The following is a 24,975-nucleotide window of genomic DNA, read 5'->3' as shown; positions in this document are numbered from 1 at the left end:
TCCACTTGAGATGATTAATGGCCACAGGCTGTGATGGACAGAGCCAGTGAGAGAGAGAGAGAGAGGCTCCTGTTCAGTGAAATCACCAGTCGAAAAGGGAGGGAGTAACGGGGGGTAAAGACAAGTGTTTTAGCTCCCTCTACTCCAGCCAGAGAACCCCACACGTTGCGGTCAGCAAAGGCTGGATCCATCCCAGTGTGACACATATGGGAAGTGTAGATTCAGCTTAAGAGGGACCACATGGTGTGCTATCACTGCTTCAGAGTTATTTTAGGGGAAAATCCCTACGTAGTAGATTTAGGCCTGTTAATAGTAATGGAGTAGTAAGCCGGACTTGTCTGTGCCGGTAAATTGCAGTGAGCTTGATGGGATGAGAGGCAGGAGGCAGGAGGCAGGAGTCAGAGGGAAGGAAGGGGAGATGATAATGCTTATAATGAAGATGTCTCAATTAGCTGCAGCTTCAGTTAAACCTACTGGCAGTGGCTCTGCTCTGTTAGCCCTGTAAATCTTCACTGTGGCTGCTGTTAATGTTTTCATGGTCCGTATAGCAGAATGGCATAGATAGGCCTTGGTTTGGTTTGTTATCCAAAGTCAGCAAGTCAATGATTGAATAACATTTGTCCTTCAAAATTGATTTTTCTTTGCTGAAATATAACAAACAGACAGACATTTTAATTTACTACTGACAAAATAAAAACGGGAAAACCACCTCTATTTGAAAACCCTGAAAAACATGATTTGCATAAAAAACAAATGAAAATATGTCTCCACCTGTCTTTTCACATTTGAAGAAAAACAAGAATTTTACATCCAGGTAACGCTGGATATTCTTTGCAGTATTTGTGGTGTGGGAAGAGTGACCTCCCAGCAGGACATTAGAGGAAGTTCCCTAACTGTAATCCTGAGACCAAGAGCTCTGTCCACACCAATTACACCATGAATGGGCTCTGGGGGATCCATGTATGCATTATATTACTCCCCCGGTCAGCCTCACACTGGCCTCGTAACAGGCGGGCCCTCTGTACAAACACCACACTACAATAGGAACATTCTCTGGCTCTTTGATATGGCCTCATTTTCCTTTAGTTAACACCCCACAACTTCTGGAAAGTGGCAGCACCTGGTTGGTTGAACAACAAAAACACCGGGTATTGTGAGCACATTTGTCCACATCAGATGGGGATGGATTGCGGGTGAAATAATTTTCATTTGAGATCGACCTTTTGAACTGCTGCTTTGTTGGACAACGATTACACAATTTATGCAAATTAATAAATTAATGCAACTGGGTGATCAACTTATTTTAACTAGATTCTATATTCTGATTCATTAAAGATTCAATTCTCCAGATGGATGCAGTTTTTGAGATCCTAGAAGCATGTTTTACATAGAAGGCAACAATAAAAAGTCATTAGGAAATTACATTTTCTCCTCTCTTGTCTTTCTTTCTGTCTGTCTCCATCCCCTTCCTCCTCCCTTGCCCCCACCCCATTCTCCTTCCCCCTCTGTTTATTGTGCTACAGTTACAACCACTGAAACTTGATAACACCATGGGGGATAGGGGCGGAGGGCAGTGCTGTGGCCTGCTCGTAGAGGGGAGGAGGGGCTGGATTAAGGGGGCCTCCTGTCCTACACGGGATGATTAATGACCTCCAAATAAGTGGGGGCCAACCTTTTTGATAGGGCAACGCTGACGGACAGCGGACAAGGGAGTGACCGTCGCATGTCTCTATGTGTGAAAAGTGAGGAAAGAGAGAATGAAGGATGAAGAGGGCAGACAAGGAAACCACAGTAGGAGACTGGAGGTTAAGGGAGGCATCGGTCAGCTTGTGTAGAAACAAGGCCACGCTCTTTCATGTCCCTTTGAAAGCACTTCGTCAGCGGGCTGAATCTGACCAAGCTCACCAACCAGACAGAAAGATAATTAGGGAAACAAACTAAAGGACCAGCACTGGCAGCAAAGGGCCCCTACTCTCAGGAAAGGGTGGGGACCTAAATGATATACAGATTCCAACCACTGCTTTCTAATCATGACCCCAAGACAGACTCCAAAAGAAAAAGCAAAACTATTCTTATTGGACATCCTCCCTTGCATTTGTGATCAAAGATTTGGTGGTGACCATGTTGATATATTTGAGGGCTGCGATTATCTTTGCCTTTCGTAAACTCCACCCGTCGGCTGGCAAATTACAGCCCAGCCTTTGGGGAACGAGCACATTTACAGTGGTTATGCTCTTCTCTTCCGTCAAAACAAAAGGAAATAGTAGTTTTCCTGATGTTTTGTGGGTGTGTTGGGAGATGTTAGATTAAAATCTTTGGACTTTTTATTTTTTGTTTGGTTCTTACCAACCAAGAATACTCTTTGTGTCTCTTCCTCTCTCTGTCTCTGCATCCCAACCCCCAATCTGCACTGCCTCCCTGTTATTTCCTCTGTCATGTAGCCAGACTGTTCCACAGCCCTGGATTGCCACTGTGCTCTCCATCTTTAATTACGACCATACTGTACAGGGATTTGTGTCTCTAAGCTGCAGAGCTGGGAGATTTCTTAATCACCAAGCTCATAAGTAAATGAGCGGGGAAGATGACGAGTGCAGGCCTCAAGCAGATTCATGCTTCCCAACGAGGTCATCGGTCAGGGTAAAAATAACACTGGCTGCTCAATTCACCCTTGTGTCTTTAGTGAAATACATTTGCAATTACCCTGAAAAACACATGTGGCTATCAAATATTGTTTTATTTTGATATAAAAGAAGTGTGAAGGGGCTTTTTTTATGAAAAAAGTGAAATACAACCAAACCTGAAGCTGCATTCTTTTCTTCAATCTTTTGTAATACAGGCATGATGTGACAACACCCTGATGTGACTTTAAAATATATTCCTGCATAAAATGCTTGACTGGGCAATGGTGTAAATAAACTGAACTTTTTTAAATTCTTTTCAAGAATAAAACTTGTAGGTAGAAAACTGACAAAAGTAACCTAATATTTTTTAAAGAGGCCATATTATGCTAATTTTCAGGTTCATACTTTTATTTGGGGGTCCTAGTAGAATAGGTTTATATACTTTAATTTTCAAAAAACACACTTTTTCTCATATGGTGCATTGCTTCAGCACCCCTATTCACACTGCCTTTTAGCTACGGAGTGAGATGTTCGCCTCTTTTCAATCTTTGATGAGAGTTGCATATGCATTACTTAATGGGCAGGATATATAAATAAATATATATGTATATAAAGGTTCGACTCAGGCTTTTCAGGCAGTGTTTTCTGTGGGAGAGAGGAACTCTCTTTTGTGTGCTTTTTTTTACTTTGCAGACCTTTTACATGCACAAAAATGCTACATAACACAATAAAGGAAAGGCAAAAACCCCAAAAGCATAATATGACCTCTTCAATTCTTTCTAAAAGCAGTACTAATGTATTAATTTGGACATTTGTTCAATGTAAAAGTAGGTGAGTCATACAAGATAAGCCAGGACTGAAGTTTTATAGATCACGAAAATCAGGAAGCCACATTAAGATATATTTATCTGCTATTTTGACGAAAACAATGTGTTCCCATGAAATCACCTGCACCTATCCTGTGAAATATTTTACTTATTTATATTCAAAATAGATTTTTGAGGGAGCTTTGTTCAGCTGTTCCCACATGAACCTCTCCTGTGATCAACAAATTCCCCAAACTTGTGCTATCTCTGGATATCTGCATGTCTTGCTTCTCCATCTGTGTCCTGTGTGTGCTCTTAAAGCAATGTTTCCTGGCCTCCACACCCCTGTGATGGATTGTATGAAATACGTTACAGCCCCCAGAGGAGCCCTACACCAGTACAATAGCCCTGAGCTCACTTCCAGTGCAGCTCTGCAGCAGTGTTGCATAAGCCACACAGTAACGGAGATCTGAGTGCAAAGGGGCCTAATGGAAAACAAGACGCTTGATTTGAGGGAAGAAATGGACATGAATCACACAGTTGCCAGATGTTGTTGCCTCTGTGTCAATTGCATTTAAGTTGATGTGGTTTGTTGTTTGGGATATATGATTAGATAAAGGTAATGGCCAGTTAAAAGGTTATGATAGATAATGTTCCTTCTTCTGCAATAAGACTTAAAGCTTGACTTTTCCTGCCGTGGTATACTTTATGTCATGATCCCTTTCCTGAAATCCATTATGTTGTTTAACGTGGGGCCCTCGATGTATTAAAAGCTTCTACTTGTGTAAGGCCTGAAGAACTATTGAGTGTTTTGAATATACTAGTTAGCAGTCAATGTCTGTTGATACAGGGTATTGTTTGTAAAAGGAATTGAAGCATATTTTGCTGCAGTCAGTCTGCATTAAGAGCATCAGCTGAATCCCTGAAAGGTAAATGTATGACCCACTGTCATGGATTCCAAAAGCCAAAAGTAATTAGCATTGATGGCAGCGAAAATTTCCGAGATGAGTGCACAAACCCCCACAATCTCTTCGCCTGTTTCAACAGATCCCTCTTTCTGCTTGGCTTATAGCAGCTGATGTCTCCGGTATTGATCAGTGGTGCTGGGCCCCAAATGGGGCTCGTCAGCTGATGGCTTTATCTGTCAATCCGGGTGTTCATTGATTGAAGCAGTTAGCTGGGTTATAAAGCTTGCTAGAAGGAAGAGGGAGACCTTTAATATTGCACCTGCCAGTGAAGACATCCCTGCCACCTACTCTGTTTAAGCAGCAATACTCAGATTAATTCATTCTCACTGAATTATGCCTTCAACTAGCAACTATTTTCATTATCAATTTTTCTGTCTATTGTCACAATTAGTCTTAATCTATAAAATGTCAGAAAATTGAGAGAAATGCTCATTGCAGTTTCCCAGAGCCAAATCGTCTGCGAATTGTGTCTTTTGTCCAGCCAGCCGTCCAAAACCCAAAGACTCTTCATTTACTATCATAAATGATAAAGAAAAGCAGCAAAGTTTCACATTTAAAGCAACATTATGTAGAAATTGGTATTTTGCGCAACACCCCTGTCGTAAATACAAATCCTCGGTTTGTGTAACAATTTCAGATGTACTTTGCATTCAGAAAGTATTCAGACCCCTTCACTTTTTTCACATTTTGTTATGTTGCAGCCTTATGCTAAAATTGTCTGTCTATTTAGCAAAATTGTCACCAGCAACTAAAAGCCAGTCTAAGACTCTTGGAACTTACTCGATCACTGTCTGCTTTTCTCTTCCTAGCTGTTTCCGTCAACATCTTCTTCGGTCTCTTCACCTCTGTCATGAAGTCCGTAGAGGCTGCTGAGCCTCTGTCGTATGCATCAGTTACAGATTGCTTTCAGGAAACTCTGTATATCACAAAGAGTTGAGGCAGAGCAGCAGTATTTCTCATTTGAATTTTTACTTAGGATACATTCCGATATACTGTGCCCATATAGCTGCCTCCATAGTGGACATAATAGCAAAATAACATATAAAACAAAGCACGCTTACATGACAAAAACTTGTCAAAAAATTACACAAATTGCACTTACTACCCATATTGCGTGTACTATGTTGCACATACTACACATTTACACAACTAGTAATAAGAACAACATAAGCTATTCCCCAAACCATGCAGCCTCAATTGAAATCTTAACAGAGGTGGTATTGACACAAACTAGTTTTTATAACAGTTAAGTTTACACTGTGGTGTTCTGTATCGTCTGCCAGAGGGCAAGAGCTCATACTCAGCATGGAGAATAAGTGATGGTTCAGACAATATCTTCTGTGCTTTCCTGAGAACAGACTGTTCATATATTGACTGAAGGAACTGGTGTTAATTCTTTCCCAAACCCTTCATTGCAGTCTGTCCCGGATGAGCAAGCTTGGTTTTTAACTGTACAGTAAGATTGCCATACCATGCAGACATTTCATGCCTAATAATGATTTCTGGTACAGCCTGGTAGAATAAAAACATCTCCTGACACGCTGAGTCTGAATTGTATCTCTTCCTCTCTTTTCTGTGCATTGTTTCTCTTATCTGCGGTCTATTAACCCTTTCTTGTTCTTTTAACTTTAATAATACTCATGCCCTCGATGCCTTTCTCTCAGATTTGTTTCACCTGAGTTCAAGCTACTCAGCTGGAAAAGGGTTAGCCTCTAACCTCTGCAGCTTGATCACTGGAATCTACAGTTGAAGCCAGAGCCCCTCCCTTTATTATGCGTACAACATACCATTGTCATATTGCTGTGACATATACATTCTTGACATTTCTGCAAGGATCAGAGTTCGCTGTTTACAAGGCCAAGCTATTGGGTTACTTTTCCCTCACTTGATCTTGCAGTCATATGTAAATATAGAGCAGAGGTCATCCATCCAATTTTAAATTGTGATGCCAAAAGACATCAGCCAATTTACAGTTGGAACATGTTTAAAATCATCAAGCAGATGTTGGTTAATAGCACAGATTGAGGTGACTGTATACCTTTTATTGGTTTCATTCTTGAGTTGCTCAACTTGTGGATAGAAAACAACATTAATGACCTTTTCCTAACTGACTGTCACTCACAATACAGGCCTGTATCATCAGTGTGTATAACCACTGCATATGTCAACAAAGATTTTACCTCCCCCTCCTCCAACAACTTCACACTGTAAATCACCTCTAGCTGTCACCTGCTCTTCGTCCTTGTATCTAAAGCCTGCCCATAACTTTATTTTTGCCAGAAGATCGTTTCAGTTCATTCACAACTACAGGTTTTAAACACCAGTTCAAACAAGTAGGGGATATGTACCTCAGATGGAGGGGTGAGATAATGTAGGATGCATTTAAAGCCTCATAGCAGAACTGACTAACCTAATTATGTCAGTAGTATTGCATATGGACTTCCTTGAGCAGATATTTCCACATATTTTGTTTACTTTACACACTATTTAGCGACATTTCTCTTACAGAAAGCATTGGGCAAAATGAATCATAAAAGAAACTGAATTCTTGAAAAAAATTTGCTAATTCTCAGCAAAATAAGTGAGGCAGATCCAGATCTCTTATCAGCACCAGCAAAACAAAATTTTCAGTGAAACAAGCTTTACCGGAATTATGCAATGGGGGCGGAGAAATGTTCACACGCTAAATGCATGTCTCATGCATGACTAATGCAACAGGCTTTAGTGGTTGCTGTAATGTCAGCTTATAGTGCTGAAGACATAAAGTTACTGGAAAAACACACAAGGTCAAATCTAATCCTCATAGTAGGTCTATATGACCTATATCCTCTGGCTAGTACGTTGCAAATTAATCAACCACCTGCTCAATTTCACTGGTCAACTAGATGTTAACAGAGACCAAACATACCCAGATAGTGGTCAGTTAGCTTCAGATATGTCTGCTGGGCTGAGTAACCAGATCTATGACGATGAGAATCAGCCCCAGGCAAAAACGGGCCGATGCATAAACACACATACCCAAAGTAGACACATAGTCAAGAAAACAGAGCAGTGGGATGTAAATTTTGAATGTGTAGGGGAGATGGTAAAGCAGATATCTATCAAATTTCCTTCAACCATAGACTATTTCATTTTTTTTAACCTTTTCTATGAATTTCATGCCCTAAAACTTGTGTTGCTTGAATTTTTTTAAGTGGTTCGAGAGTCTTTTCTCCTCGTCTCTCCATGATTATTTGTTAAATATATTGTGATGTATTCCTGTAAAGTGACACATTTTTCCAACTATGAAGAGACAAGGTGGCAAAAATATCAAAAACCAGAATATTCCCTTTCTAGCATACACTTGTAAGATGTCCTCCTCTCTCTCTTTCTGAAATCCTTAAGAAGATGACACACCAGTGACCCTGAATAACTATGTAGCATAGGAGACATCAACCATCCTTCCCTCCATTCATCCATCCATTCATCCATCTCTCTGTCAGCTCCATATCAGTCGGCGTTGATTGGGGTCTAGTCAGTTGATCTGCCGGTTCTCTGGGGATTGAGGAGACTTGGGTTACAGTTGGAGAGGCCATCTCACTTTTCGCACCATCCAACCTTTTCAATCCCCCTCCCCCTCTATCTCACAGGTGACCCATCTTCATGACCCACGGAGAAGGAGTCATGTTTCTCCCTCTCTTTCTGTCTCTCGTTCTTCATGTTCTTCTCACTCATTCAGTTCAAAGATGTTTCACGGGCATAACTGTCAAAAGTTTAAGGCTGGACAAAGCAGTTAACAGAACTTTAATCGTCATATGAAACTGTATCAGGCTTAACAGTGCAGAGATTCATGGCCAGATTGCACTTGACAAACTTCTAATCATGTAATTCAAGTTCTAATAGTGACATTATTTGTAGTCTGACAGCCTCCACAGTGTGTGAACAGCACCCAGTGAGATTTACAGCTTCTGGCTGTTGTTTGGAGCCTCGCCAGTTTTGTGATGTTTTACACCACTGGCTGCCACAGTTGACAGTGCACAGAAGACAGCTCCTTCAACATACTGGCTGCCTGCCCACTGTAATAATTCTTACAAAGAAGCTACTCTCACTGTTTCCTGGGTAAATATAGCTTCAAGAGATGTATCCATCATTGGATGTTTGCCTTTTTTCCCCCTCTAGTACGTGTTCTTTTTATTAAGACGGAGGCAGGAAAACTGAGAGGAAGAGACAAAGGAGAAGGTTCTGGTGATATTTGATCTTCCTAGAATAATAAAATTTGTATTTTGCATTTGTCAGACCTAGTAAATATGTTTTTTTAGCTGATCGGACACATGTTCAGATGCATTGCCACTTAATTGCACAAATTAAGAGTGTTCTCTGTTTTGTGTTTGCTTTACATTTGTGTAACTAATGTCATACCACATTGTCTTTATGCCTCTGTAGATGGATACATATTTTTCACAGGGACGAATGTTGTTTATTCTGTAGGATGTCTTTTACGTTTGAGTTTAAACTCACAGATTGTGGAAAAGCATCTGTTGTCAGGCATTAGGTTATATACAGTTGGCAGAAGATAAGTCATTATGTCTTTCTCTTTTCTGTCCCTCCCTTTGTTTGTCTCTCTGCCTTTCTCCCTCTTTCAATTCACATTAATTGCACTTTATTGACATGACAGGAATCAAACCTATGTAGCCAACGCTGTAAAGCCTATCGACCCACATACCGTATCATAGCCTTTATTAGACAACTGTCCCTCTCTATTTATCTCTCTGTCTGTGTCTCTACCAGCTGTAGCTTTAGCTTCATGCTTAGAATAGCAATGTATCTGTAGTGTAACATTACATTTAACTTCCCTTATGTGGAGGGTACATATCTTAACACTTGATATGAATTGGTCTGTTGTGCGAGTGGTGGCTCTGCCTGTACTAAAGATAGCAAATTCCATACACTCAAGGCTTTTTTACCTTTTATGTCCCTGGCCATGCATTAAAAATAAAACAAACATGCCCCAGGCTACAGCAGGGTCCTGACAATATGCTGCCCCGACGTATGCACATATAAACTAAACAGTCAGGGGGCTGCCTGACATAAAGTAAACTCTTAGCATGTGGAGTCCAGACACTTGTCTCTTCTGTCAGTGTCTCTCTGTCCCGTGTGAATGAAGGGTTTGGGCTGTTCTCTATTGATTTTTCCTCAAACCATGCTAAATTTTTAAAACTTGTTGGCAAACATGAATTACTTTTGCATTTAGATGAATTACCTGATAGATTAATCCCTTTTTCTAAAAAAAAACAAAAAATACATTATACAGAATATAACAAATGGTGGGGCCCTAACACTAGAGCATGTTATGTGGGAATTCATAAAAGAATGAATTCAAATAATGTATCTTCTTGAAATGCTTTAGTTCAGAAAGTGTTGTTGATAGTGGATAATTTATGAACTGCTTTGGCATTTCAGTTTCTTAGTAACGTTGTGCCAGTAAGGGAAATGAATGTACTTCAGTTGAACTGAGGAAATGGTCTGAGGTGCAGAGAGTGAGATAAAGTCCTGGTTGGGTCTAATCTGGTGTGTAGATATGGTGGTTGGAAGGAAGGTGTGGGTTGTTGGGTGGCAGGGGTGCGGGTGCTCTGAAAGGCCTCAGACACTGCCATGAGGCCAGGGGCTGTTTGTGTTGGCTGACACCTTCCTTACAGCCGTAATCCAGTCTTTCTCCAGCTGGCCGGCTACTACACCTCCCCCTTCCTTTTTTTCCCCCTTCCTTCCATCCTTCCTTCCTTCCCTCCTAAAGGCAGCAACTGTCTCTCGCTCTTAGTCCTTTCTTTTTTTCTCTTTCTCACACTTTGTCTTTTTATTTACCTCTGCTCTTTTTCTGTTTGTCTTATGCTCTCATTGCATCTGCACTCCTGTCAGTAGAGTCAAAAAAGCAGAAAAATTCAACAGAATAATTGTTAAATTGATCATCAGAATTAAAGCAACCAAAGACCATGAGATGATGTTGTGTTTCCTTTTCTCCCTCTCCTTCTCCCCCTCTCTTTTCACTGTAGATGGTGTTGAAACCTCACACCAGCCAATGCTCATTCAGTAAAAAATTCATTTCCTGTGTGTTGTCTGCTGGAAGGCTGTCACTCTGTGACTTAATTATTTAAAAAATGCCCATCATGTGAAGTCGGCGATATGTAATTTACCACTACTGGCGTCAGGGGCACCCAATTGATTTATTATAGAGGCCCTTTAATGTGAACAGCTGTTTCCTACTAAAAATAGGTCAGGGGTCAGATAAAGTGACCTTGTTCGCTTTTTTTGTCCACACGTTGAGATAGGCTGCTGTGCTCTGATGTGGGGTGGGAAATGTTAATGTTTGATTCATATGGACAGTCTGTCTCGGTCTGTCTGTTTAGCTCGATGCGCAGTACAAGTAATAGTTACAAACTGTGTATGGTTGTGATAAATGCCTCAAGCCTCTGACGGAACAGCTAAAGGCCTTTTACTCAGTTACATATTTTACTGTATAATTGAGTTTGCATGAATGTGTTTTATCATTCTGTTGATGTCAATGGAGAGATTTATTCTTCCTTCGAGGGAATTCTGTAAATTATTTTACCATCATCACAGGCATGACATTTATCAAACATAAAGATATAGATTATCTGCACAAAATGATATCAGACTCTCCAAACATGTTATCCCTAAAAGGCCTGTATTTGTCGAAACCTTTTTCCCCTCCGTCTGACTCTATCTGTGTTCCTTATCATTTGAAGTCTAGCCGTTTGAAGACTAACCGTGTGGCTCTTGTGTTCACTGTGGAAGTTGGAGGAAGGACTTAGGGAGTGGTTCAGGGGCCCTCAGCCACGGCACTTCCCACCAGAGTGACCTCTGACCCCTGGTGCCATTAATCACTAGGCTCCTGATGGCCCTGTCCCTGGGGGAAAATCAGTCCGGGGCAAAGGATGATGGGAGGTGAAGCCTGCAGCCAATTACAGATTGGCTAAGAGCAGCCGAGTGGACAAATCAGGGCTTTACAGAGAGATGAAATACCTAGTAGTTGTCTACTTGAGGCCTGCATGGCCAAATGCCATGAAGTGTATGGTATCGTAGCAGATCACGATGTCTCTAATAAACAATAAAGTTGAAAAGGCAGAATAGAGCGCACATTAAGGGGACTGTGAGGCTGCTGTGATCAAAAGAGATGTTTTGGACTGGTCTAATTAAGCCTGTTAGAGCTAAATGTCTGCAGGGTTGGAAACCGAACAGATGTTGGACACCAAAGGCAGGCGGCACGTTGATTCTCCCAAATTAGGGAACTCTCTGGCTAACTGGCCAAGTGTTGCTAATGTGATTTTTGGTCAATTGCGGTATTATGAAAGGCGCTTTCCCAGTGCTTTCAGATGGGGTCGGTCCAGGTCGAAATGTGAAACCTGGCTGATGTCAAATGTTGACTAATTAATGCTGCTTTAGGTTTCAAAACCACCTCTGGTTTACTTAAGATGGATAGTACATATAATGTAATTAATCTGTTTTTTGGATGGCCCTGTTTGGTTACGGTGCCCTTAAATTAGTCCTGTGTAAATACATTAAATCAGATCTGATCTGACAGCAGATACTGATAAAGGTGTGAATAAAAGCATAGGCATGAATTAAAGCCTAACTAACTGCTGGCCTGTCACTATGGGCCCGTGGCTGTTGTGTCTCATTTGTTGTGCTCTCATTGTTCACGTCCGGGCCAGTATGAAAACGTGGCTTCCTGCTGACCTGCAGTTTAATTCACACATCGATAACCCCTGGCTGATCTCTGACCCTGCTAGTTGTACTAATTGTTTGATGCAGGATTGATGTCCAACGCTGCATTAAATAACTGACGAAGTGCTGGCAGCGAAGCATTCCTGCTGCTTTGATCCACTGCGTGGTCTGGAAATGTTGCTACTGCCCAGCAATGTAGTGGAAGGTCTGCCATATACATTTAGTTTATTATTCCTCCTCAGAGAAAAATGTACCTTCTTTTCAGTCTGATAGGAATGTAAAAAAACATTTGTTTTCTTTAAATTGACAATTTATTCAACAGATCTGTTACATTATTATAATTATTATACTGGTTGTAATCTATATATACATTTATGTATTTGTCTATATGTAATTAATGTGATTGCAGCTGTTTTTGAAAAGTTGTATCAAACAACTGCTCTGCTCTGTTGACAACTGTTGGTGGCAGACATTATGTCCAATTTGAAAATGGCTACAACCTACTGTTAAAATAAAATAAAAAACTATGAATATGCATTTTGATGGTTAATAGCTAATTTAATTCATTTTACTAAATGGGAGTACAGACCTGATGCTTAACAGACATTAAATAATTAAAAATAATTAAAATAATTGTTGCTCTCCTCTCCTGTCACTATAGCTAATCCGAATTATCTGTCAAGGCATCAGGCATCTTGGCAAGGACCCTCTTGTTTTGCTAATTGTTAATTGGCTCTGGAGATAAGATGGCTGTTTTCCCAGAACAGAATATTCTGAAGCTTTAACAAGCTGAACAAAATTAACCACATACAGTTCGCTGTGCTGTTGCTTACAGATTTATTTACTTTACTTACATATACACACACACACACACACACACACACATATATATATATATATATGTATGTATGTATGTATGTATGTATGTATGTATATATATATGTATGTATATATATATGTATATATAAATATATATATATATATATACATATACATATATATATATATATATATATATATATATATATATATATCACACCATCTAATACAATCTAATACATTTATATTTATTTTCTATATTGATTTACATCATTGGAAGTAGGGATGTTAATGATGGATCATTAAATGATTTATCAAAGTTAAGAATTTATCTGATTAAAAATGCATTAATTAACAATCAGAGATGGGCACAATTACATCAAAAAGTATCTTGTTACAGATGACTATATGTATGTATGTATGTGTATGTATGTATGTGTATGTATATATATATATATATATATTATATATATTATATATATTATATATGGTAAAAGAAAATATAAATGGTAAAAGAAAATATAAATTGTAATTAAAAAAATACTTGAAGACATTGTGTACTTGATATTGTTACATTTAAGCCATTTAGTAGTCCTCAATATGGATTGGATTTCGTTTGGCCAGTTGAGTGACAAACAGGTTGAGTGACAGACTTCAAATATTTTTTATATATTACTAATGAATACAGATAATCGAATTGTTAAGGAAGCCGACTGTCAGTTCAAGAAATCGCTTAAAATTTTCATCCCTAAATGGAAGTAAACATTACAACTTGACAAATGTATGATTGTTTTTGCAGGGAGGGTGTATTGGATTGAATGAGATTTTAAAGGTGTACATAATAAACTGGTTACACTCTACATATCGTATTCCTACATGTATTACTGCTTTTTATGTGATATGCTGGCTGCCTATAATCCCTTGCAGGTCTGTGTTTGAATGTATAGACCGCTGCAATAGGTTCCTATTCTCTTTTGCTTGCAACCCATAATAACCGTACTCACATCCCTTTGTTTCACTGTTGCAACATGTAGAATGAGGAGTGGTGGCAAACAATGATTGTTCAATGTCACAGCCTCATCAGGTTTCCCAACCACCATATAGAGAACCACTGCTCCATAATGGCGTGTATTAACAGATTACTATTCTCTCCCACCTTATCCAAACACAGTCCACTGTGTTTGCTATGCTTCAAGACAAACTCAAAGAGTGATTTTTAGTGAACACAACAATCAAAAAAGCCACCACCATGACAACCAGTAATAAGTAGTCAGAGCCGTAGCAGCCTGACGGTGCTAACACACCTCCCTGATCTCCACACTTATGTAGGTCCATGTGTTCACCTAGGCCCCTTGCACATGGCTTTAAAACATGTTGCTAACTTAAGAAAATGAATCAGGGCTAATCTTCATGGCCTGATCACACTGCTATTTTACAAAGTCATTAATGAGTCTGATTCCAGGTTAAGAGCAGCCTGTGGAGGGGCTGAAGGATTGCCTGGCATTAGCTGTGAGGGCAAATCTGTACTACTCCCCTGCGCTGGGCCCGACAGCACTAACAGCAGAGGGGTGTGGATTTACTTAGTACAATCCTCTAAATAAGCTTCATTATACTGCCTATCCAGGAGCCCCCCACCCACCGCTGCCCATGGATTAGCAGGTCGTCACAATCCCCAGTCCCCTCCTCCCACTCCATGCTTACACTGTTGCACATTGCACTTTTTGATTCTGTTGCATCCCTCCTCGTTGCCTCCCCCCACACACACGCTTCCTGCAAGCTTCAGTGCAGATAAGCTGTTGACAAGATTAATGCATCTGTATCAAAAGTCTGGAGCAGCTTTGCTTTGTGTTGTTTGTGAATCCCCTTTTCCAGGTCAAGCCAGATTGCCTTAACTGGGCTAATATGTTTTCAAGCCAAATTTAACAGCCCTGCAGCCTACAGGCTGCCACCCATGTTTTTATCAGCATCCTGACAGCGCTTAGATCTGTACCTAAAGGTCACAAAATGAGCCTGGGTTTCAACACTGATTGGTGGTTAAATTAATGCATAATGCAGAATTTTCATTTTCACTGTAGCAATCTATTTTCTGTGTTAGGTGCTTATGTGTCTCTGCAGGGATGCACATGAGAGGAATTGTCAGGAATATGGCTTCCATTCCCATTAGGGTTTGGTAAAAAATACAAGTCCATGTGATACACTAATGCACTCTAAAATAATCCACCATTCATTGTGCGTCACTGAGCTAATCCGACTCAGATTGATGATTTATGCTAGATTGATTTAATTTATGGTTTTCCTCCCCTCTATAGGAACCCCAGTCAATCGTATCCCTATCATGGCCAAGCAGGTCCTGGATCTGTACATGCTGTACAAGCTGGTGACAGAGAAGGGAGGCCTGGTAGAGGTTATCAACAAGAAGATCTGGAGAGAAATCACAAAGGGACTCAACCTGCCTACCTCCATCACTAGTGCAGCTTTCACCCTGCGCACACAGTAAGTCTTTCTATCTGTGTCACAAAATAACCAGCGAAATTCATTTCATTGGCATTAGCAGCTATAAATGTCCTGTTAGCACCCAGATATCCAGTCTGTCTGTTTTGCTTTGAATTTGCTTGAACTAAACATAGAATCCAAGTGGGTGACTTCTCAGCTAGAAACAAACACCTTCCTTATGCCATAAATACACGTGTGTGCGTGTAATATTAGAGGATGTGGATTTGTGTGTGTGTTTATATGAGCACGGATGTCAATATTAACCCTTGCCTGTGTGTTTATACACACGCAATTTTGTTTCCCCCACTAGGCCACCTTCCCTCTTCACATTCAATCCCTCCAGCCATGACATCACACATAGAGTCCATTGATTCCCATAGATTTATTGACGTGATTTGGGTCAGAGTTCACAATGACTAAGGTGGGGTTTGACTGACAGCTTGTATGCTGAGCCTCGACTAAAACTCTCCCGCTCTCTTGATGGAAAGCCTTTAGTAGATGTAACACCTCTCCATCCTGTCCACTAGCAGGGTGCCCTAATGAACCTTTATGTATTTTTAATGTTGTGTTGCATTGCTCCGCTAACTCTATCTAATGGACACTGCTCTTAGCTTCTTATTGATCCTCTGTGCTTCTTTTCCACCATTATGCAGTCAGCACACACAGTACTGTATGTTCTTGTGGGATGGAAAAAATACCGGAGCTGTGACTATGCATACTTGTAGAGCCCCTGTGATGTCATCCAATTGTACTCAGCATGCACAATTGTTATTTCGGCCATGAGTATGCATCTAACCAGGTGTCAAACAGGATTTTTACATGTGTGAATGTTCATGAAGGACAGGGGCAGAATCACTATGACAAAAATACTGTGGATAAAATCAAAGAATATTCTTCATAGCAATGTGTTCTTCTATCCAAGATCCATCCAGATACCAAACTGAAAACTGAAACTGGCTTTAAAGTCAAATATAGTAGATTCACAAATTAATCAATATCACAGCACAGTTGCAGACTGTAAAATGTAGTCATAAATGCACCTTAAGGAAATCCTGTGACCACAGATCCTGTCCTCTCATTACACCTTCATTAAAAATGCAGTGACAATAAACAAAATGATCACTAGGAAGCATCTTAAATCAACCAATTCACTTAAAATAAAACAACCTTGGTTTAAGTTTACGACTGGTTTAGGGAGAAATCTGTATAATATATTCGCTGACTGCGAATCCGGGTTTTACAGCTGCACTTTACTGCAGTGCATTTCGAGGCGTTGTCTGATTTCCTACCTTAACTGTATTTTGAATGTTTATTTAGACACTGTTCAACTAGAAAAACATTTTAAAGAGGGAGATTACAGTTCTTGGATTCACAGCTAGTATAATGTGCTTATGTAGTTTACTAAAGTTGATATTCTTAAGATTTGACAGTTTTCAAGCCAAAACATCATAACGAGCAGGCATTAGAGCTGGACCGAGCAATCTTTCTGCCAATACTTGCCATGTTAATGTTTCTGTGGTGATCTGATGTATTGTCTTCTGTATGTGTGTTTTCCTCTTAAGGTACATGAAATACCTGTACCCATATGAGTGCGAGAGGAAAGGCCTCAGCTCCCCAGGTGAGCTTCAGGCCGCCATTGACAGTAACCGACGCGAGGGTCGTCGTCCGAGCTACAGCAGCAGCCTCTTCCGCTTCTCTCCCTCTCCCAGCACAGCTCCCCACATCCTCTCACCTCCCAAGATGCACCTTTCAGCTCTGGGGGCAGGGGCCTCAGGGGCCCTCAACGGTCTGCAGGCTTCACCAGGACCCTCTCTGAAGAAAGGTAGGAACCAGACATGGAGAACATAATCAGACAAATGTTAACCTTTATACAAAACCTACGTTTATATCTAATGAAACCATTCACTTGAAAAGGCAGTAACCTCATTACTGACACAATTCTTACGCCACTTAGTGTATAGTCTCTGAAAATGATCACATAGTTTAATGGCAGCATAAGAAGAAGGCTCATATTTATTCCACAAGAAGATATGTGGGGAAAAAAAGTTTACGGCATGTCCTAAAAAAAAAAAAGCCTACTTGCAGGTAAACAGGCAGCTCTCAGATATACATGTGTGCAACTATGAAGGGTCATAAAGGGTGCTCCTGGGAAAAAAAAAGAGCACATCAGAAACCTTTCTCGATGGTGGTTATATTAAACTAGGTAAATGTTTACGTCAGAGAATGTGGCTCTCTACTGGTTGGATTGAACTGGAGCATTCCAGTTACGGATGTGCTGAGACATGTGGAAATGGTGGTCGTATTTATAGGGAAATACTGCCCTCTGTCGCAATTTAGAAAAACTACATATAATCGGTGGATAAACACAAACAAGGTTGTAATTTTAATGATTTAAGGAGCCATTTTTAGTATCAGAGGTTAGACTATGATGTCCTCAGAGAAGCAATTTGTGGTTCAGCACAGAACAATTAGAAAGAGACTTTGCTTTTATATTTGTGCTTTAAATTCTCGCAGCAAGTCACGTTCCTTCCCTGCACTGTATCCCACCATCAGTGTGTGTGTGCGCATTTGAAGTGTTTTTATATGAGAGTGTGTGTGTGTGTGTGTGTGTGCGCGCGCGCGCGCATGTGTGTGTGTGCGCATGTGTGTGAAGTCCATCCAGGTGTTTAAGAGTCATGTGTAAACCAATTTAGCCTGGGGCTGCTAAGAGTGCTCATCTTTACTACTGATTAATAACATGGTTCCCACGCTGTGGGGGCACTTTATGAACTTTGAAGCCTTCGGTCCACATCAGTAGGATCCTGTTGATAACTGTCATTAGCCTGCTGTCTTATCTGGTGTCACCTTGACTTGGCTGGAATGTGACTCCGCTGTGGACCCCCGATAGTATCCACAGTTTGACTTGTGTAAAACACTGTATTTCACTTACCTGACACATGCTTTATGTGGTCATGTAGGACGGCACGTGGTTTGACTGACTCGGTCTCTATTGAAGTGTAACTGCTTTGCATGCTCACAACCAGCTCTGTTTTGTTTTTATTTAAATCAGTGGTTCATAAAGTGGGCTTCTGGGAACCAGCAAGGGTTTTTGAAGTAGTTTCACCATCACCTTTATAAAGAATGGTTTCATTTTATTAGAATAAAACTAAGTACAGAATGAAGAAAGATAATTGGGAAAGATTGTTCTGTACTGGTGGTCTATAAACACCATTACAACTTAAATCCCTTGGAGTCATTTATTTTGTATATAAAAAAAAAACGTTGCCTTGGAGTTAATTTTTCTTAAATTTGATGAAATAATTATTACATTACAATATTCTCCCTTGGAAGTAATGGAATGTTAGATTATCTACCCATCCATTATAATACCCATTTATCCTATATCCAGGAAAATGGCAGCATGCTCCCTGTGTGGCTCACACACAGACAACCATTCTGAAGTTTGGTGAGAATTCAAAACCAACCCTCCACGTCTCTCTCTTCCAGATGATCTGACCCCCTCCATCATGGCTGCAAGACCCTCCATGGCACTAGCCCTGGGTCAGCAGCAGGTTGCAGGTTTTGCAAGAGCCGCCACGCTGGAGCAGTTGAGGGAAAAGCTAGAGACGGGTGTTGGAGAGGGTCCAGAGAGGAAGATGGCCCGTCTGGCAGAAGAGCAGCAGCGTCTGATGCAGCAGGCTTTCCAACACAACCTGCTGGCCATGGCTTCCCAAATGCCCATGAACCTGCGCCTGGGTGCCCCCACTATCACCACCAGAGGTCAGTGTTGCCATTCAGTCAAAAGAGAAACTTAGTACTAGGAAAGTTGTACTTCACAAGATTCGCCACATTGGTTTGTCACATAATTTATTTATTAATATTTTCCACAAACATGAATAAAAATGTATTAAAGTTACTTTCTGTCACGGTAACCTCTACTGTAACTGTTAATAACCTTCTAAAAGACCTTTCATGTCGTGTACAGATACAAAATACAAAAAAAATGATTGCAGAAGTATTTACTGGTAGCATTTTGGATGCTATTATAAGCCCACTACATCAAAATGTATCAATGTTGAGATTTTATAGGAAGTATGTCACATGAATACAGCTGAAGAGGAGCACTGGCTCAAAACATCACTTGTACATGTGGCAGTAAATTGCGCTGAAGGGAGCTACAGTGTTTGAACCGTTTTACGTGAATGTGCCTCAAAATCCTCAATGTACCTATTATTCTGTTCCTTCAGAGGAGAAGCAGCAGGACATGTCTCTTAGCATCTCAACCAATGGAAATGCCAGCATCACTGTCTCAGTGGAGGTCAACGGCACAATCTACTCAGGTTTGTATGGGGGTGGGGTTATTAAATGCTAAATATTCTTGATAATGAAAATAATGTGCTCAATACTTTGATTCCATCAGTTCAGGATGATGCTGACTTCTGAGCTAAAAAGTTTGTACATTTGTTGGATTTATGCTTCCACCACCATGTGATTTCTTTTAGTCAGGTTATTAAGTTCACTTTCACTACCTAAACATGTAACCTTGACTTGTGTAGTGATAAAGATGTCTCCTGTATTCCCACAGGAACCCTGTTTGCCCAGAAGTCTGGAGGGGCCCCGGGGCCTGCTGTGTCGGCTGCTGCTGCTTCAGCCTCCCCTGCTGGAACCAGCACTAGCTTTGGCTTCTCTGCACCCCTGGCTCAGACCCTCAGCCCCACGTCCTCTTCCTCCTCCAAGGGTCCTGGCTCGGCTGAGCCGACCCCCAGTGGGTCACCCTAACTCAGGCTGCCCTTTGTACCTGTTCCCCAGGCCTTTCTTCCACCGGGAGGCCCAGCAAGAAGATACAGTACAATGAGAAACCGATAAGAATAACAAACTGTTGCACAACAAATACCTCATCAACCCTGTCAACCTCTTGGCTGTCCAATCATGAACACAGAGCCCAAGAATATTGTATGACAACACGTGCCCAAATGCACAGCTATGCATTTTATTCAACATACAAACACGCACACACACCACACTACAAACACTCACAGATATACACAATCTACACTCACATACAATTGTTAATCCTAATGTACATGCTAAACACAATCAGCTCAGCCAAAACCCACTGACAGGTGTAGTCACAACTGAACTTGAAAAGTTTTATCTTAGGACATTTTGTTTGCTTGTTGCCATTTTGTTGTCTTTTTGATTTTGTGTTTTAGAATGATTTTATTTTTAGTTTTTCTCTTTTTACATACCTCAAATCAAGTAACCTGCAGTGGTGTCTTTACCTCAGGAGCTGTAGTATATTTAACCTGAATCAACTTTATTTTTGTATTCTTTTTGACCTAGTTGCAATCAGGGGAAGTCAGGTAACTCTGACCAGTTGGGACCTCATGTACAGAGCACCCACTTCAGTGACAGGCCTCCAACCCGGGCCGCTCAGGTTTCTTTGACACGCTGTAGACTCTTGCTGAACTCAAACCAGTGAATGATCAGATGCTGTAGATCAGCATATCATACAATCATAAGAACATGTCAAGTTCACTAGAATGGTTGGAGGGTTAATGATGTACACAAACCTACAAAATATGGACTTGATTTCACCTAACTTTAAACCCTCACTAGCAATGCACAGGATTTCTATGTCCACCTAAAATTCAACTTATTGCAGGTCTGCACAAGCTGTCTTTAAACATGTAACGCACAAAGTCGGGGGAACAGCAACTCTAATACACCCACAGCAGGCCTAGCAGACCCTGAGCTCATTTCTTCACCTCAGCTCCTGTCTATGTTACAGAGAAATAGTACAGAATCAGATTTGACTTTGTTGTCCCCCCCCCATTTTGTTTGTGCATCCTTCCTCCAGCTGCAGCTGCAGTGCTGCAAGTCAATCTGACGGTGTCATCGTCAGTGCGTAGTTCTCGTACCTCATACTGGCCTCTCTGCTCTGGAGGGCGTCTCTCTCAGGAAACAATGTGACAACTGCAAGGAATCACTGTTAATTTAAAGAAGAAGGAAAAAAAAGGATTCATACCTGAAGAATGCACAAGTCGACATGACTGTTCAACAATACCTCATCAGACTCTCTCAAAAGGAGAGCTACACTACATACCTCACACGGCTGAGAAGCCATCGAGACTTGACGCCTCAACCCGAGATGGAAATTCTGACTGAACTTAAACCGACACGCTGCTGGTGGTTTTTGGGGACAAACAGAACTGGGATGGGCTTGCTATCTCTCCTCCTGTATTTACTTGTAGAACTTGTTTTTATGCTTTCTTCTGTTTTTTTTCCTTCTTTATTTTTTTTTTTGGGGGGGGGGGGGGGGGGGTCCTCAAGTTGTTCTCTGAGAAGAGTGATATATCTACATTTATTTCAGGGAAGAGAACAAGAATAGTTAGTTCCTCACTGACACACATAGATTCTTTGGATTGTTGACAGGTTTCAAGGTCGCAGGGGTCAAAAAATGTCATAACAAACGACCATGTTAACCTTAAGTGGACTGCAAACACCTGAATCGCAGTCAGCACGTCTTCTTTCACGACAGCGGCGAAATGATATGCATGTGTACAATCATGTGACCAGTGTTTGACCACCCTAATCTTCTGGTTCACGTTAGCCTCTGGTTATTGCACAGCTAGATACCAAAGACTAGCCAGGTCGCTTCCCTTGATTGATCCCTCATACGATCCTGCCCACACCTGCTGTGGTGCACAGCAAGGCAGTTCAAGGACTGCGCAAAAATGTTCAAATCTCAATGAATCTGATTTTGAGTTAATATATCTTGAGATGAGGTGAATTCCCTTGTCTCAAATTTTACGGCATGAATATTGGAGAGTTACAATGGAAATAAGTCCATATAAAACTGGATTTAAATCTGATGACATGTTATGTACAGATGGACTTTTTTGTTGGCAGATATTTAAGTCTTGATATCCAGAACAGTAGCCCCAAGATGCTGTGACTTTCCTGAGCTGTGTCCCTATTGTAAACTTTTACACTTATGAGCTCTTGGGGGTGGTCTGCTAAACGCCCACTTTTCTGATAATCCAGAAACAGCTGGACTATCCCTCCAATTGTAAGGTATTTTCCTCCCTTTAAATTCAGTTTTTAGCATTTTGAAATACCGCAAAGGATGAAAATGAATTTTCTAGCTTTATCTGTGTTGAATGTGAGGCATTTTAACTGTTTAGAAACCTCTTTAAGCCCAGTGTGATCTGAGGTGGGCAGCCTTGTTGCTTTTATTAGACTGTAATTTAGCCATTACGTGTCGGGTTTTGCAGACGTTTTGCAGTGTAGATCATAGTTGAAGCTTGGAGGGCTTTGAGGGCGGTGCCGTTGAGTCCTTTTGGTGTACCCTTCAGAACCCTGTATGACACATAACTGTATTTTTTAAAGGTGAGAACTGTAGATGCTGCCTTAAAGTAGTTGCTGGTGAGATCTGGCCAGTGCAGGTTTGACTACTCGACTGGCTGGGAAAATGTCTTTCTCTTCGAGCTTAATCCTTCGGAGAGTAATCACTTTTAATTTTGGTAAGCAATTCAATCAGCCTTTAGACACCAGTTGTCATTCATGCTGTGGCGTTAACAACTGACTTTTACTATTTATTTGTGTTAATTTTTTTTCCTGGTGGACCTTGTTTTTAGTGACAGTTGAGCTTAATCATTTAGGCAGTGTTACTAAAACATTTTCTTGTTTCTAAGTCCAAGCTTTCTGTTTCATCTGCTTAGTCGAAGCAATGACTGTTTGTTTGATAGTGTAGCTTCACTGCCTTTGTGTGTAAGCGTGAGTGTGTGTGCGTGTGTGTGTGCGTGTGTGCAAGCAGGTTCAGCATAAACCGTATGTGGGTGCAGTTCTACCATAGGAGGATCGCTTCTACATACCCTTGTAATACCATTAAGAATACAGCAGGTGGCGCCACTTCACATTTATGATATCACAGGACAAGACATAAGAGTGGACATTTTTTAAAATCTTTACTTAAATGGGGAAAGTTCTCCACCATAAGCATCCCATTTTGTTACCTGGGAACTGTCGTCCTCTGTTGTCGAAGGTTGTTTGTTGTTTGGGGTGTTGAGGGTTGGTCCTCCACCTCTCATTTCTGGGCTTTGAACTCGCAACCCTCCAATGTCCTCTAGCCTCTTGCCACCTGACTTGCTGCATGGGTGAGTATATATGAGGTGTTGTACCTGTGTGTGTGTGTGTGTGTGTGTGTGTGTGTGTGTGTGTGTGTGTGTGTGTGTGTGTGTGTGTGTGTGTGTGTGTGTGTGTGTTTTAGAGACCGCTCCTACCTCGTCATACAACAATACCTCAGGGCAGTGGGCTGCAGTCACTGTTGCGTCGGACGTTGAAGCTGCATTGGGGGACGAGTACTGACGAAAGCTGTGGTCACTTGGCTGAATGCTACTTTGGTTTTGGTGTTGCATTTTTCGTATTGTTGTCGTCAGTAACTGCAGGCTAGGTCTCGTCACTCAGGAAGCTGTGAAGTTGGGAGTCTGCAGAACCGTTTGTCTCTCGGATGATTTTGGAGTTAATTCAGTTTTAAATTGTTTTAAAAAAATTAACCTGATCTGTGTAAAAACAGGCGCATATGCAAGTGGTTATCGAATACCTCATTTATCAATTTTATGTTGTTTTTGGCTTGTACAATGCTCCGTATATTAATTCAACTGTGGGGTTTGTGCATATTTTTGTACTGTTATTATTATTATGGACATGATAATAATGATATTACTGATATTATAGTTTTCTCTTTGATTAAAGCAAACAAAAAATAGGACAAAACACATGAATGCTTGTAAAAACTGGTTTGTGCTGATTGTATTTAAGAGGAGCACTTTTCCAAAGTGGTTTTCACACATTCAGTTTTGTTCATATTAGTAATATAAAGATATGGTTCTCAGGGCTTTAAACTTGTATGTCATGATAAAGTTTTACTTTATATCTTATTCTCATGTGTGTGTGTTTGTTTTTCATCCTTGAACAGTCATGGGGCCGCTGTTATCACCAGATATGGTGCATGCAAATGTATGACCCCCACCCATTTCTGTTAATCTTTTTTTTTTCCTTTGCTACAACATGAAGATAAGAAGCTTGGTGAAACACCCAGATAATTTTTCACAACCTCGAAAGTGTAGTTCCAGTAACATGATGCGAACAAATTTACACACTTTACAAAAACTCCATAGGCAAGCTTCTGTTCACAGGTTCAGCAAGTTCCGAGGAACAAGAAATACCACCTCAAGTCTCGATGATTGAAATCCATCCATTTGGTGTTTTCACAAGCACAACAGCCCGGGCTTTTTATGAGTCATAGCTTTGGGAAGTGCCAATATGTAGATATAAATTACATTTCTCAAGCTAGCTCAGTACGTCAGCTTCCCCTTAATCACACTGCAAACCATTGTGTTCCTCTTAGCACACCATTATCAGGAAATGTCAAAATACAAGCAAGAAAACTGCTCTTGCAGTGCAAACTCTTTCTGTATTTTCCGAGCGGTGATAGTTCTGGACCATTGAGTGCACACCGGGGTCAGACTGGAGCTAAATTAACCATGACATTAAACATGCCTTTTT

General features: G+C 40.8%; 1 protein-coding gene across 3 annotated transcripts in view; it reads left to right on the top strand.

Annotated features, from left to right (window-relative positions):
• LOC140995137 (AT-rich interactive domain-containing protein 3B-like) overlaps window positions 1-21,715 on the top strand; it is a 53,312-nt gene extending 31,597 nt beyond the window's left edge. For all 3 annotated transcript variants that reach the window (XM_073465075.1, XM_073465073.1, XM_073465074.1), the window contains exons 5-9: window positions 15,243-15,426; window positions 16,989-17,248; window positions 18,913-19,185; window positions 19,653-19,745; window positions 19,991-21,715. In XM_073465075.1, the coding sequence (XP_073321176.1) occupies window positions 15,243-15,426; window positions 16,989-17,248; window positions 18,913-19,185; window positions 19,653-19,745; window positions 19,991-20,184 (1,004 nt within the window). In that variant the 3' untranslated portion in view covers window positions 20,185-21,715. The remainder of the gene's footprint in view (window positions 1-15,242; window positions 15,427-16,988; window positions 17,249-18,912; window positions 19,186-19,652; window positions 19,746-19,990) is intronic.
• Window positions 21,716-24,975: the final 3,260 nt, after the last annotated feature.

This window comes from Pagrus major, chromosome 4 (genome assembly GCF_040436345.1).
Source record: "Pagrus major chromosome 4, Pma_NU_1.0".
Classification (NCBI taxonomy): domain Eukaryota; kingdom Metazoa; phylum Chordata; class Actinopteri; order Spariformes; family Sparidae; genus Pagrus; species Pagrus major.
This window is presented reverse-complemented; position numbering and strand designations above follow the sequence as displayed.